This window comes from Manacus vitellinus, unplaced genomic scaffold (genome assembly GCF_001715985.3).
Source record: "Manacus vitellinus isolate BGI_N305 unplaced genomic scaffold, ASM171598v3 scaffold_48_pilon, whole genome shotgun sequence".
NCBI classification, from domain to species: domain Eukaryota; kingdom Metazoa; phylum Chordata; class Aves; order Passeriformes; family Pipridae; genus Manacus; species Manacus vitellinus.
The window spans coordinates 1,810,320-1,825,538 of record NW_021940593.1 but is presented as its reverse complement, the minus strand read 5'-3'; the positions used below and the strand labels follow the sequence as shown (position 1 = coordinate 1,825,538).

General features: G+C 38.8%; 1 protein-coding gene across 1 annotated transcript; it reads left to right on the top strand.

The window, feature by feature from the left end:
• The first annotated feature begins 6 nt into the window (after positions 1-6).
• Positions 7-10,389, top strand: PBLD (phenazine biosynthesis like protein domain containing). Its single transcript, XM_008926021.3, has 9 exons — positions 7-184; positions 2,503-2,602; positions 3,502-3,600; positions 3,891-4,000; positions 4,172-4,201; positions 4,662-4,750; positions 5,854-6,026; positions 6,632-6,694; positions 9,841-10,389. The coding sequence occupies exons 1-9, from the start codon at positions 101-103 to the stop codon at positions 9,951-9,953; spliced, it is 861 nt and encodes a 286-aa protein (XP_008924269.2). The 5' UTR covers positions 7-100; the 3' UTR covers positions 9,954-10,389.
• Positions 10,390-15,219: the final 4,830 nt, after the last annotated feature.

Genomic DNA, 15,219 nt, shown 5'->3' with positions numbered 1-15,219 from the left:
CAGGGAAACATTAACTTGGAGCTCTGATGTCGTTTGGGGGAGAGAAGGTTCGAAAGTCCCCTGCAGGGCACAGCCTGCGGCTGAACGGGCTCAAAGGACAATGCAAATCCCAGTTTTTACGGTCGATGCCTTTACAAACCGGCCGTTTTCTGGGAATCCCGCGGCAGTTTGTCTGCTTGAAAATGTAAGTGACAAAAGCCCCCGACAAGTGTGTCTTGAGGTCCTGCACTGCCATTTGCCATTCGGGGCTCGGCCTGAGTGCTCAGCACTGCGTTAGACTTTGCTTCCTTCCCTCGGGAGCGCTGCTTGCCAGGGTTGTTCGCTGTTGCTGCAGAACAGAGAGGAATTAGCGCGGGGTGCCTTTGGCATCAGAACGATGTCACACGAGACACCCTTTGTTTTTTTTGTGGGCTTTTTGAAATATTTATTCTTGTAAGGAATATACTGGATGTATTCTAACTGAGTTAAGTCAAAAAGAAATGGCTTAATTTCTTAAGAATGATTCTGAAGGATTAAGAAGGATTCAGAATGAAATCTTTGAAAAGTAGTGCTGTAACACAGAATCAGTACTCAGTAGTTTTTGACTGAAGGATTGAGCTGTGGTTTTTGGTGTGGGTTTTCTCCGTTTTTTTGTTTTTAATTTTTTTTGTGTAAAGGAAGACGGGGAGTATAGACCTGGATCTTAGTCTTCCATCATTAGTGTGTTGGGTTCATCTTTAGTCGAGTTTAAACAGCCCGTTTTTATTGCTTCAAAGTTGGTAGTTTTGGTTCAGTTGTCAGCAGTTACCCTCCTCATCAGGTGTTGGTACTAATTGGAACTGATTTCTACTAAAAGTAATTATTAAATGGGAATTAGAAGTTTATAGCCCTTGTATTATTTGTGTAGTAATTCCTGATGGAAATTGTAAATAGGAAAATATATGTTGAATACTCAATGGCAACAGCTTGTACTGATGATATGAATCCCTTCTAGATGTTCCTATGTCTACCTACGTTTCATACAACATTGCCTACTCACCAGGGCAGCTAAAGCTATGACTTGAGAACATCTTACTTCTCAGGTATTTTTGGCCCCCTGAAATCTAAATACTCTCAGAATGATCTCTGGTTTAAAACTGTGAGCTTCTGACTGTGTTTTTACATTAATTTTGCTTTATTACACTGAGATATTGTGAGGACAATTTACTTGCACGGTTCCTGTGGAATGTGGTCGTATGAAGTTTTTTCTGCAGTTCCTGCAGGTAGAGGTTTTAGTGTCCAAGTTAAAGCTGAGATCCTACTTTAACATTTTATCCTAAGCTTCAAGGAGCATGGTGCAGCCAGCAGCAAAACTACTCTCTTCCCTTCAGTGTCTCGGCAGGTGCTTTACCGAAAAAATCGGGAGTAATGCGAGAATGGCAGAACCAGCCCTTTCTGTGTGTCAGAGGTGCCACAGGATGGCAGTATTTCAATAAAGTTCTATATTGTTAAAAATGTTATTTTTAACAACATTTTTGTTGGTCTTTGTTTTGCTTTAGGATCCTTACTGTGACTGTAAATTACAGAACTGTTTTTCTGGAATAAAGGAGAGGTGCTTGTTACTCTAAAATGTTAAAATGTTGTTTAGTTGTGTAGAATTTAATCTGCAAGAACAGGTCATTGTACACATTAATAATTGTTTTGTATGTGTGGTATGGGATTATTGGCTAAAAATGATTAGTTATTAAAGGAAATAATCAAAGTTCGGAGGGCAGATTTTTATCTCTCAGATGGTGAACCTGATCAGGTCCCCTTAGACCTTTGTTTTATTTGAGTCTCAGTATTTTAACGATCAGATTCTCAAACCTGGGCAGTCAGCAGAACTGTGGGGAAAGCAATGGGACAAGGGCCAGGTAGAATGTTCTACACTCTGTGGGGCTCGTGCATCTTGGGATCAGTGTTCACTGGTTTAGATGGAGGGGCACTTACTGAGCTCCAGCTTTTCTGCTGGTTTTTTTTTTTTTCCAGTTTCTCTCTTCTCAGGTCCCACTGACTCAGTGTATTGTTCTTGAAGGAGTGTTGGGGAGGGCACGGCCCTGAGGGCTGATGAGCCACCTTGGGCATTCCATCACTACAGAGCTCTTGGTGGCAGGGATTTTTCAGAGTTATAAAAAGAAAGTTGTAGTTAATTTTAGATTATGTCAATAATGACTTCTCAGTGTGACTTTAGTTACAACTTAAAAAATCAGATTTGTGTTTCTGGAAAGGCTGAGTTTAGTTTTTTAGGTGATTTATTTTTCCATGTAGTCCAAGAATTTGTGAACTAAGAGGACAAATATTAGAAATTCCCATGTATCGCAATGGTTGGTTGGATTGTTATCCCAGTTTTATGCTTAAAGATTTTTTTAATCTCACAAAATATATTGAACTGTAGCTGAATCTATGTTTTATTAATAATAGAAAATGAAATAACTGTATTTGACAGAAAGTTTGATTCTGCATTTTTTGGCCTGCTTTTAATTGGATTTGTTGTTTCATCATTAGGAGTTGGATGAAGATTTGCACCAGAAAATCGCAACAGAAATGAATCTTTCAGAAACAGCTTTCATCAGAAAGCTGCACCCTGGAGATGACTTCACCAAAAGTGAGTTGGTTCTGTTTACTGCCCAAAATATCTAACAAGGGAATAGGAAGACACTTAACCCCTGAAGGGCAAACCAGCCTGCAGATGTATAGGGATCATGACCATGCCTTTGTGGGATTCCATAATACACAAGGACACAGAGGCTTATCTTCTAAATAAGACCTGTTTAGGAAAAAGGAAAAATCTGTGCATTTCTTGGAGTTCTCAAAGTTCTCATTTTGGGTAAAAATTAAGGCATTTTTGTATCTCAGAGACATAAGAGAATGCCACTGCTTCAAGAAGCCAATAGATGCTGTTAAGTTCCACTTTTCACCTGAAACAGCCAATAGATGATGGTGTTTTCAGTTCTCTCAGACCAGTTTTTATTTTTGCAGGCTGTTTCCCTGTTCTTTCAGTTAGAACAACCAGTGGCAGTTACTGATTCTTACTTTCTCAGTTTGTTTTCCCCTTTTCCCAGACTATTTTTCACCTTCTTGGGGGATAAGTTATGAGTTGAGGCTGTCACAGTTGGTTGGGTTTGTTCTTACCAGTGACATCTCGGATGTCCCTGGTTTCTGGCTCCCCAGCAGCACCAGAGGTGCCAGTTCCACCTCTCAGGGATGTGCCTGTTCCCAGGCTGGAGGCAGTTCTGGAGCATCCTTTGGCTCTGCACATCCTTTGCTCCTGTATCAAAGTAGCTCTTCTGGTTGGTAGTAGAGTCCAGTTGCTGAGCTGACTAAAAAGTGAGAGCTGTGCCAGAAATCAGTGCCAAATGGGTTTCTAAAAGTGTGTTTAGGACCAAGACTGCTTATAACGTGCCTTTTGTTTAACTGAGACATCAGCACTCTGTGTAAAGTGTTGAGATCAAATGAAGAAATAGACTCTTCCACCTCCTAACAGCACCTAAACTTTCTTTCCAGGTTCCTGCTTTGGACTCAGGTGGTTCACCCCAGCCAGTGAAGTTCCTCTCTGTGGTCACGCTACCCTGGCATCAGCTGCTGTGTTGTTTCACATACAAAGTATGCTTACAAACTGGATATTTTATATATAAACATTTTAGAACATTTACTTCTGACTAAGATCTTCATTTTCTACAACAAAGGGAATTAAATATTCATAACATTTAGAGGACACGTGTGGAGATACCGTAGGTGTTGTCTTGTACAACTGCTCTGTCATTATAAGGCTGTGGTCTGATGGCTACAGCTGCATAATTAACTTTTTCTGAATATACTGAGCTACTCCAAGAGCTGTAATAATTTAGATTCAAATTCTTGTGTTTGATAACGTTACAATGTTCTTTCTCTAGAAAATACAAATCCAGTTCTCACATTTGTGACACTGAGCGGGGAATTAAAAGCCAGACTAGTGAAAGATGACATTGTCCTGGACTTGCCACTTTATCCAGCCCATCCTCAGGTCAGTCAAAGTTTTATTCCTGACAGGCCTTCAGGGAAATGTGTGTTGATGTTTGTATGTGTATGTTGATGTTTTATGTGTATATAATATATATGTGTGTCTATAGTTGCATAAATACATACATATATATATTTTATTTTTTACAGTGCCTTTTTTTTCCCCCTTCTTCAGGTACTTGAGGAAGTAGAAGAATTAATAAAGGTAAAAATAGAATCTATATGTTGTCTTAGAAGAACATTTGTAATAGCTCTACTTATTTTTGTATGTTAAAATGGCAACAAGGCCCTGCTTGTTGTACTCCTGAACTTGAAACACCAAACTTCCAAGGTCTGAGTCTGGACTCAGTAGGTCAGGAAATGGAATTCTCCAAAATGCTGCAGTTGAACCTGTCTCCCACTACTGTTGACTGGAGTGTCCTTGCCCTCTTCTAGGTCCTGGATTTCTGTCTGAGTTACCATCTGTGGAGCTCTTGCCACCCACCCATATCCATTCATGAGTGCCTTTGCTTGTCTTGCTTGCCTGTACTGGAGAACCCTCTAGTATGAGAGACCTTGCATAGGGACTGTTGTAGCAGGGAGTGTGTTCCACAAAAATGTTAAGGAAACAGTATTTCATATTCCAGTGGTGATGTTTCCTTTATCTCCTTTATGTTTTCCCCCAGGCAGCAGTTGGTGACATGGCTGTTCAAGATGTCCGTTACTCTCCTGACACAAGGAAACTGTTAGTCCGTCTCAGTGATGCTTATGAAAGGTGTCTAAAATTTTTTTTCATAATTCAAGAGTGCAGAAATTGGGTTGGTTTGTGTAATCTCTCTTCCTTACTTACTAAGCTCTCTTATCTAGTTTTAAATCAGGTGGAGATTAAAAACTCTAACTTTAATTTCTTGTATTAATAGTTATTTTATCTTCTAGTTTGAACTTATTGAACCTGCAAAGGTGAGTAAGATCAGTCTGAAATCTGTTTTGAAGAAAAGGAGGTGTAGGAAACAGTTTTAATGATGGTGTATTTTCCCCTTCCATCTGAGTCTAAAATGCTCCAGTACCCTGGCAGGAAGTTAGGAGTCCAGCTTTGATTCAGAGCACATTGCCAGAATGCCAGGAATTCTTACACTCAATGGACTGTAATCTGCTTTCACATGCTTAACAGCATTGTAAGTAGCTTTACAGAGAAAATTCCAATTCAAATTATTCCAAAGCATTTGTGACTCTCATAGAGCTGAATTTCATTGTTAATTCAAGTATGACTCAGCTATATATTGTGGAAAGACAACTTCTTTAATCAGACCAAGTTACTACTGTTACAAACTTGAAGTTTGGCCGAACTAATGTTTAAAGATTGGGGTAGTGGGAAGATAGAAATACATGGAACTGTCCTCATGTGAGTACTTATTATTTTTACTCTTTCAGACTTTATTTTGCAGAGAGGTATTGGACAGTTGTAGGCTGCTTTAGAATGCCACAAAGAGCTGAATGGTATTCTTTGCTTGCTCTGAAAGGAGGTGGAGCACTTAACTCTGTGTGTTCTGTAGTGAGGAAATATTTCTTTCAATGATTAAAATGTTAAAATAAAAGTTTGATTTTTTTTTTGTAGCTGCTATTCTAGGATGCTGCATATTCAGAAATAAATAAAAAGTGCATGGCCTGAGCTTTATTTTTCTCTGCTCACTCAGAGTGTATTATATTCCGGATGATTTCTGTCAAATAACATTGAGAGGACAATGTTTCCTCTAATATTTTAAGGCTGTTTGTGAATCGTAGAGAAGATGATTTTATAGTTTTATATTTCTCTTCAGTACTTACATTCAAGTAAAATGAAGAATATGGGCTATTAAAATTTTATAATTTATATTCAAGGTCTGTGTTGGAAGAACTGAAAGTGAGTGCACAAAGCTTTTTGTCAGCTGAAAAGACGGGAAAAGTGAAAGGACTCATACTCACTCTTAAGGGAAATTCCAGTGGGAAAGGTCACGATTTTTACTCCAGATATTTTGCACCTTGGTATGGAGTTTTGGAGGACCCTGTTACAGGTGTGTGTGTGAGATAAGCAACTCTTCCTTTTGTTTCAGTTCAACCAAAGGGTTCATATTAAACGTCATGAATCTGTTTTTGTTCTTTGGAGTCTCTTATAACTTCGTGTTTTATATGGCCAGCAGGAGTGTGCTCACTAAACTGAAAACTTTCATGGCCGATGACAATTTATTCAGCAAAAATCCAGTCAGCTTCTTGCTGTCATTAGGCCAGACATTCCTGTGTCTTTTTCAGATCTTTTCCCTGAAGTGTTCTAGTTAGAGAAAAGTGAGAGACTGGTTCAGTGTTGGATGAGTATTGCAGTAGAAATTCATGTCCACTTCCATCAGCGTTCTGTTTTTTGTGTTGGTGGCTAATGCTGAAGCCCTCAGCTAAGCAAAATTTCCATTGAAGCCAGAGGATAAGGAAGTAATACTGCTTTATTGTAAATAATGGCAGTTATAAAGCCTTAAGTTCTGTCTGCTGTGCAAACTCGTAGCTGGTTTTCTTTTTGCCTTAGGCACACGTGGCACTTGATGTATGACATTTGCATTTTGCCTGTGCTTGCTCTATAAAATAATGATTATAATTTAGTTCTGTACTTTTTTTCTCAATTTCCTTTAAGGATCTGCTCATGCTGTGTTAAGCAGCTACTGGTCAGAGCAACTGGGGAAGAAAGAAATGCTTGGTAAGAGAAACTGTTTTATTGCAAAGCTGCCCATTTATTATCTACTCCCTAGAAAAGACAAGGGTTTATTATTACTGCAGTCCAAACTGTAGTATTAACTCCCTATCCATTTTCTCAGTATGAGTAGAACATGATGTAATATTTAGCATGTGAGGTAATCTTTGATAAATTGCTTTCTTTCCTCCCCACCACCATGGCACATCCTGCCCACAGGGAGTTGGAAGTATCTGTTTGTGGATCATAGCTCTCTGCAGAGAGTTTTTGATTTCAGCTTTTGGATTTTAGTTCTCCTGACCTTTTATCACAGGTGAAGCTGGTGAAACTCAGGTGATGCTGTTTACGTGTTTTGATTGGATTTTATTTTCCTGCTTGGTCTTTCTGGTTTCCCTGTTGGGTATTGGGAAGAGGTATCAGTATTTTCATTAACCAGGTGTACTTTCCAGTACACTTTGAGCAGTGTTTTCCTTTCCCCTCATGTATACTGAGACCAAAACAGCTCATATAATTTCTGGTCAATGTTGGAATTTTCTTGAGAGTTGTTCCAAATGAATCGTTTCACTGACTTACTTAGGAAACTTAGTAGCCTCTGTAATACCCAATACTTGTTATTGTTAGAATAAAGGAAGAATTTCTTCTGTAAAGTGAAGGATCTGTTAGTTCCCAAACAGATTGCATATGAAATAATACAAAAATAAGAAACAATAAATGCATTGTCAGATCTCTCTGGCTATGGTGACCTCTAGGAGGAGGCTACAAAGAGAATTTTCCAGGTGAAATACTTTATGATCTTTCTTGAAACTGTGTACATGTTCCTGAATTTAAGCTGCTGGCTAAATCAAGGTTCAATATCAATCCTTGCCTGTCTTTCATTTGAGGAATCTCTGCAATGTTTATAGTCTCTTATATCAAATGTATGGACTTTCTTATTTGTTAATGAGTGCAGTGTATAGCAGCTGTCTGTGTATCCAGCCCTTCACATGGTTTTCACATTTCTAAGGCAATATTTATAAATGTGCATAAGTAATTCCATATCACCAAACAGACTGGCTTCCCAAAATCCACCCAAAATACTGGTGATTTCTTAAAACATATATTACTGCAAAAACGGCACTTTTTCCGGAGTTGATGTCATTATGATGACATCATGAGGAAAATCCATTAGTCCTTAAACCATTTTGCCCCTTTTGTGTGCAGTGACCATTTAGCTACATGTAGACTTAGAAGAAGCTCCTCATAACAATGGGATACTCTCAGCATAAGGCCACTGGCTGACTTGAGAGGGCAGGGGTGTGTGATTCTGTGAGATCAGCATACTCAGCTTCACAGTGCCTGTGTCAGGTTAATCACAGAGGAGTTCAGAGCACTTTGAATGTAGCTGTTATGTATTGTTTCTGCAATTGCACATACTTGATTTTATGGAAAATATGTAGAAAATCTCCATATAGTATGAGGTGTTCCTAGTAAATACGGACGAGGACTGGACATGCAATAACCCTGTGATCTAAAAGGTGAGTGCACACCAGAGATGCTTGAATGTCTGCAGAGGTATTGCTGGTGAATGAAATCTTCTAGTTATTGAAATGTGCCCTGCAGGCCTGGTTGCCCTCAGACCTAGTGTGAAATATCAGTGCTTCTGTGGGAGAGAAAGAATAGATCAAGTATTATTTTCATATAAGCTTGGCTAAACCTTTCTTTTGTGGGTTATTTTTTGGTTTTCTCCTGCTTTGGAAGTTTCTTTAAAAATAAAATGAGATGGACCAATATGAAAACAATCTCAGTAATTCTGCCATGAAACAGCCAGTACTGCTTGAATATTTAACAAGAAAAAAAACCAACCACAACCAACCTCTGAAGATATGAAATAATTAATCTCTTTTATTTATATCTGCTATCACAAGGGTGTGGGAGAGCTTAGGTGTGTATCCACTCTTGGCAATAATAATAGATCAAATGTAGCATGGCCTGGATCTTTAAGAGTCAAAAATACCCAATTGAAGCATTATTCCATTCCTACATGATGTTCTGACCAGTTAAAACCAATAACTGGTGGTTCTATAAATGGAAAAGAACAGAAAGTATCAATATCAATCTTTAGATAGGTCCTGTTTCCACTGTTTTAGAGTGTCTACTTTGTCTGGGAATCTAATATCCTGATCAAAGAAGAGCTTTCTTATCAGCAGTGACTGAGAAAGAGTTTTAAAGCATACAGCATATATGCCATCTGTTAGAGAGCCTATGGTCTGCAGGGATCTGAGTACAGTCTGTGTCTAATTTAAAAATTGTGGGTCTGAGAGGAAAAATATACCCTTTAGTTTTGAACAACTCCTGTAGCAGTTGGAAATTCGTTGAGTAAGGAACTGGACATTAAAGCCTCTTCATCCATTTACAGCCTTTTACAAAAGCAACACTACATGAAACTCAAACATTTTCTAAGTACCATCTGAACCAGACCATTTTCTGATCAAGGAGTTGTGCAACTAAAATGGCTCTGCTGAAATAAGTTACAGAGTCCACAAGTGAAGTGAACTTTATCATCCCACCTGTGTATGGCTGAACAGTTCAGGCAAAAGCTCAGTTCTGTAATTAATTACAAGGCTGTTCCTACTTCAGGTTGATCCAGTTGTATTAAACTATATATTCAGGATTCTGTAAATCAGTGTCTGTTCCTGTCTTTGGATGAACTTGGTGTCAGTTTGTGACAGCTGAAGCAGCAGTGATGTTTCTTTGTAGACTTTTTCCACTGCCTGCATGAGCTTATTTCCCCCTCAGCCTCCTTCCTTCTTTGACTGTCCTATCAACTTGAGCTGTTCAGTGCCAGGAAAATGGTTCTTCATTCTCCTGGAGATAATGCTTGGTGTTCTTCCTTCTGACCTGCAGAAAGTGTGTCCCAGGGAGGGAGAACTCAAGGCTTCAGTTGGCTGCAGCACAGCAGCTTCCCAGCTGGTGTTGAGGAGCAGGTTTGTGAGACTCAGGAGCCAAGTTCCAGTTGGAAATAGAGCCCAGCTGATCTTCATCCCTAAAGCCTGTCCCTGGTGCAGTGTTTGCTTTCTGCAGACAGAAGCCTCATTTGCTGGAGTTTTTCCTGGCTTTTTAAGTGCTTTGTGCTCCACAGGAGATTTTAACTGTGGGTTCTTGTTTCCCTTCAGCCTTTCAGTGTTCCCGCCGTGGAGGGGAGTTGAAGATTTGCCTGCGCAGCGACGGGAGGGTGGACATTGCAGGGCAAAGTGCTGTGGTGTTAAAAGGAACCCTGACTTTCTGAAGGAGCTGCCACTAATCTCCCACACCTTCACGGAACTCCTGTTATGCTGATTTTCTCTCAGCTCCAGGCAGTGAATCCCCCTGTTCTCAGAAGTCTTGGATTCCTTGTGGTCCATTTTAAAAAGGGCTTGAAAAATCTTCTGATCTTCAAGATCCTTGGTATTGTTTTCTTCCCTCTTAATCTTGCCACTTCACGTATACACTGACTTCAAAGAATGTTCAAGGGCAGCTGTCTTGTTTTTCTGCTTCTTGGATTGAACTGTAGACATCTCTGATTGATAAAATAATCAAACTTCTCCCAGATTCAGAATTTTCCATGACATCTGAGTTCCTTTCTTTGAAACATGTATTTTCTGTGCCATATATTAAAATGACATTCATGTTCATTAATTTAGTTGAATTGAAATGTGAAAAAATACAAATGTTTTGGAAATGTGCCTTGTGGTTCTCTTTTATGAGCAGCATGTTTCAGAGATGAATGGTACTGCAGTTGTTCATAGTGCTGCTGCTTAGTCAATGCTTTTCATTAGAGCAGAAAGATTTAAGAGATTGACGTAGAGATGCACATAAAGCTGATTAAACTCTGAAAGGAAACTTTATTGGTTACAGCAATGTCAGTTACTTCTCAAAGACTGCAGATTTGCTCCTGGAAGTGTAGATACCCTTTCTGGAAGAATTTTCTTCCTGAAGTGCTGCTTCAGATTTTGTCACCATGACATGGTCTTTCACTGGATTTATTAGGAATATTGAACTGTTTCTGTTTCTCCAGCTGAAACTCTGCTGTCTCTTTCAAGTCACCTCTGTCCTAAGCTTTAGCCTTAGTTCTTTCTCTTTGCAGTATTTGAGAATGAAGTGTTTTGAACTCAGAGGCATTTTCATAATGTAGGAACAGCTGGATGTCAGCCTTTTATAAACAATGAGGAACTTAGTCATGCCAAAGTTCCCTTATTTCCAGTTATTTTGAATTTTATCATAGTTTATCACATATCTTGCTGAAGTCCAAGTACCTGGAGACAAGTTTCTATATCCTGTAGCTACACAGAACATACCAATATTGTGATTTAAAAGCACTATTGGGGTCAAGGGCTAGGTGGCAAGCAAAAGGAGTCTCCAAGTGGAAATGCCCATTCTTCTGTACTCAGTCTGAGTACACTGAAGTTCACGGACCTGAAATATTATTTATAAACATGGAGTCATCATCACACATCAAACACAGGCAGCTCAGCAGCCCTGCTGCAGTGGCAGGTTTATCCTTGGCCTCACCTTCTCACAAATCAAACTGGTCACTTCCTGGCTGGTGACGTGGATGTCCTTGAGCAGCAATGCTGCAAGCTTGTTCTGCTTGTGGTTTATGCAAAGGCTCAATCTGGCCTATAATCTGAGATGCTTTGGGAAAAAAAATCCCTTCTTTAAGAATATAAATGAACTAAAGGGCCAATTGTTGTTCACCCATCCACATTTAACACATAGGCGGTTCAATTATTTTTTTACTCTACGAGGACTAATGATGAACAAGGCCCATAAATTTTAAAGATACTTATTATCTAAATTTCCTGACTAAACCAATATCTTTGCTGCTTAAAGCGGTTTTTTTTATAGTTTACTACTACTTTGTCTCTGTTTCTTTTCAGGATAGAAAAATCACCAGAGCTCAGGTGGGAGGCTATACAGTAATGTGTTTGTAATCAACAGATTAATTAACCAGCCATGATTTATTAATGATGAATTAATTATACCTTATTGTGCAGTTCTGCTGCCTAAATGGAGCTTTAAAGGAGTTATTTTATTAATCATCATTGTCTAATTGCAGACACTTACAGAAAGATTGCTAATTAAACATGCAAGCCATATGCAAAACAAGCAAGGCTGCTGAGAGTGGCAAGAAAAAGAGTACTCATTTTCTCAGTAGCAACTTTATTCTCTTGAAATACTGTGTAGTTGACCTGGTGATCCTAATTATTCACCAAGACTTATTTTAATATATTGCACATTTTCAGTCAGTAGTAGAGGAAATTAATTGTTGTGACAAATTCCGTCTTTCCCAGTGCAAAAAATAGGTTGTGCAAACTTCAAATGAGATTATTTAGAATTTGTGTGGCCTTGTTTCATGTTTTTATGGGAAGGATTTGTTTAGTGGTTCTGTTGGAGAGGATTTGCAGAATTGTTTTGTGCTGCTCTCTTAGTTAAGACTTGGGGCATCGAGATGTGTTGAACCAAGAGCAAATTATCGACGGCAAATACAATTCCAAAAATTGCTCTGCTTTTCAGTGTTATTTATCATGGGAGTGTCCAACAGAAGTTACAGGCCAGATCCAACAGCCCAGACATGACAATTGAAATGCACATTTGCTTATTTTACTTTGCAGAGGCACAGCTCATGTGGGGGTCAGGAAGAACATGAGAAACGAGGCAAAATAATAAAAAAATACCGAGCAACAGAAACCATACAAGTTTGTTGCTTTGGAAATGAATGTAGAGCTAAAAGGGATGAAAAGAAAATGGGAAGACTTTTTTCATTCAGTAAGCCACTTAAAAGATTTGCTTAAAGGATTCATGATAATACTTTGCATTTGTTTTTGAGTTATGTAGATGAGAATAGGTGGAAAACATACATTAAAAAGTTGTTACTAAATTTGGAAAATTTTGCAAGAAGAGGAAAGAAAATATTTCATGGATGTGCACACAGCAAGAGGTCACAGAAAGGAGCCATGTGTTCCATAAGAGATGGAAGGGAAATTAGCAACAGATGAGGCAGTTATTTCTGGGAAAGTAAGGATTTCTTTGTCTCATCAGAGATGTGTTCATCAGAGTGACAGAGGAACATGCTGGGAACAGAGGGGACCTTCCCAGAAGTAAAAAAAAGATCAAACCCCTAAATTAGAATTAAGGGTGATGCCTGATCAGGTAAAAATTAAACTAGTTCAATTAAAAACTGAAAAATCTGCCAATTAAGCAGTTTGATTCTGACATCTATTTTTTTCCCCAGAGGAGTAAATCTGTATTTAATTACCAGACTTAAACAAAAACACAGAACAAGGGTTTTTTCCTCAGTTGCTGAGTCACTGTCCTTTTATTTCCTAAAATTTACCCCAAACCATAATTAACAAAATTCAAAAGAAGAGGAAAGTGCAATAACAAAATCCAGTATATGACCAGATGGTCAGAAGTGTGTATGGGTTTTTTTCCTGCGAGTTGGTTTTAAACTAAGACATTTAGATTTAACGTCTGAAGTAGAATAGGAAAAAAGAAACATTTCTAACTCTCTTGGTTTCTTTAGTGAGAGGTTCAATTTGACTTGTGTTTTTGCCTCACTGAGTGGCAAAGGACATTCCCTGGGTTTTAATGTTGTGATTCATGTAGGCTGGAGTTTTATTCACTTTGCAGCGTTCTGTGACTTTTTTTGGTGATACGCTCAAACCAAGAAACTACTTTCCCATATGTTATTTTTGTCCTGTTAAGAATTACAGGGTCAATAAAATATCTTAGGCAAACCCAAGGAACATTCTCAAGAATGTTTGTGGCATTAGGTTTGTGAGGAGCAGGAGGTGTAATGCCCGTGCAGAGACTTGTGGAACGTGACCCCCTTAAGGGAACACCCTCAGTGTTTGCCCCCAGTTGAAGTTAATGATGCAAAGACAGTTCCTAGGATCTGGGAGTTGGGTCGAGAGATGTTTGGCCAGAGAAGAGATTGTGTGTATTATAGTAGAGCTGGAGCAGAGTATGAGGTGCAGCAAAGCCAGGAACCTGAGTTTGAGTTAAATATATTATCTGCTGACCTTCCTCTGTGTGTTGGATCCAAAGCAGAGAGGACTTATCAGATTATGCATCCCACAAAGCTCAAGTCAGGTGGGAAATTCCAGCTGGAATTCTTGAATTTTTCTTTTGTTTCAGAAAGCCTCCTTCCTCCATAATTATTTATGTCTGTAAACAGAAATAAATCATGATCTTAATGACTATGATAATTTCAGTCACCCATATTCAGGAAGAAACGGCTTCTTTCTGAATGAAATAATTCTGTTTTAAAAACAGCCTTTTAGACTTTGTTATGTTTATGTGTAGCAGCTTTCTGAAGATGTGTCAGATTGACTTCAATATTTAACATCATAGCCTCTTTTCTTACCTGTGTTTTTAACAAGTGTGGGTATTACAACTTTCAGAAACCTTTCAGCAGTTAACAGTTAATAGCAACAATAAAAGAAGTACCCTCTTAATAACAAACTGCAGGCACTTTCTCAATAAAGTTACAATTTCAGCAGAAAAAAAATGTATATTAAAAGGAAACACCTGCTCCGGTAAATTACTGTGTTGCAGGTACCAACCCAGGAGACTGTGCAGATGGTTCTATATTTGCAAACCTGACCTCATCACCCCTTCATCAATCTCTGACTGATTGGTTCTCTCCAAAGCAGAACACACTGTATCCCAAGGTACTAGAAGACACCTTTGAATTAGTTCCAGTCAGAATACCAATTAATTGGTGCCTCTGTTTCCTTTTGGAAGTTCTTAACAAAGGATTCGATTGTCTTATCAAGCACTAGCACCGACTGAAATATAGTACAGTCAGTTCCAGGAAGAGCTCCAAAGGGAATTATACTTCAGGAGGTGTAATCTTTGCTTCATTCCCTGATTGAGAGGGTTGATTAAGTTGTACAATGCCCCAGGATTTTGAGATGAATGAAAAGAAAGTGGGATCTTGATCCTTAGAACAGTACAATATGAATTCATTGCTTTTATTAGCCTTTCCTACCAGCCAAGGAAAAGTAAGAGAGATCACAAGTTCTGTACATTTGTTTTCCCTCCTCCACTGTTTTCAGTTATCTTACACTCTTCCTGAGACCTGAGACTGATTTTGCCAGTCTTCTCTTAACTAGAAGAAATTTGCCTACGTGCTTCTTCCAGTTGTACCTGTGCAAAGGCCTTGTGCAATGTATCGAGACCTGTTTGCTTTGGGGGAGAAAACATGAACAGCCTTTCTAGAAAACAACCTTGCTGAAAGAAATAGAGACAAGCTCGTGTTCCTTGTGCAGTCACACACGTTTCTGTTTTGTCAGCCATGCTCCTCAAAATTCAGAGGAGGACAGAGTGTTACGGTTGTACATTTTGCACTTCAATGATGCCAATAAAATATTTGGGTTTGTTTCCTCTTCGTGGATCACTTTGCATTGATGCCTTAAGCCCCTAATGTTTTTTTATTTTTCTAATATTTGTAAGACTTGTAAATTTTATAGGTAGGTTTTAAAAAGCAGAAACCCCTTTGTCCCTTGTTC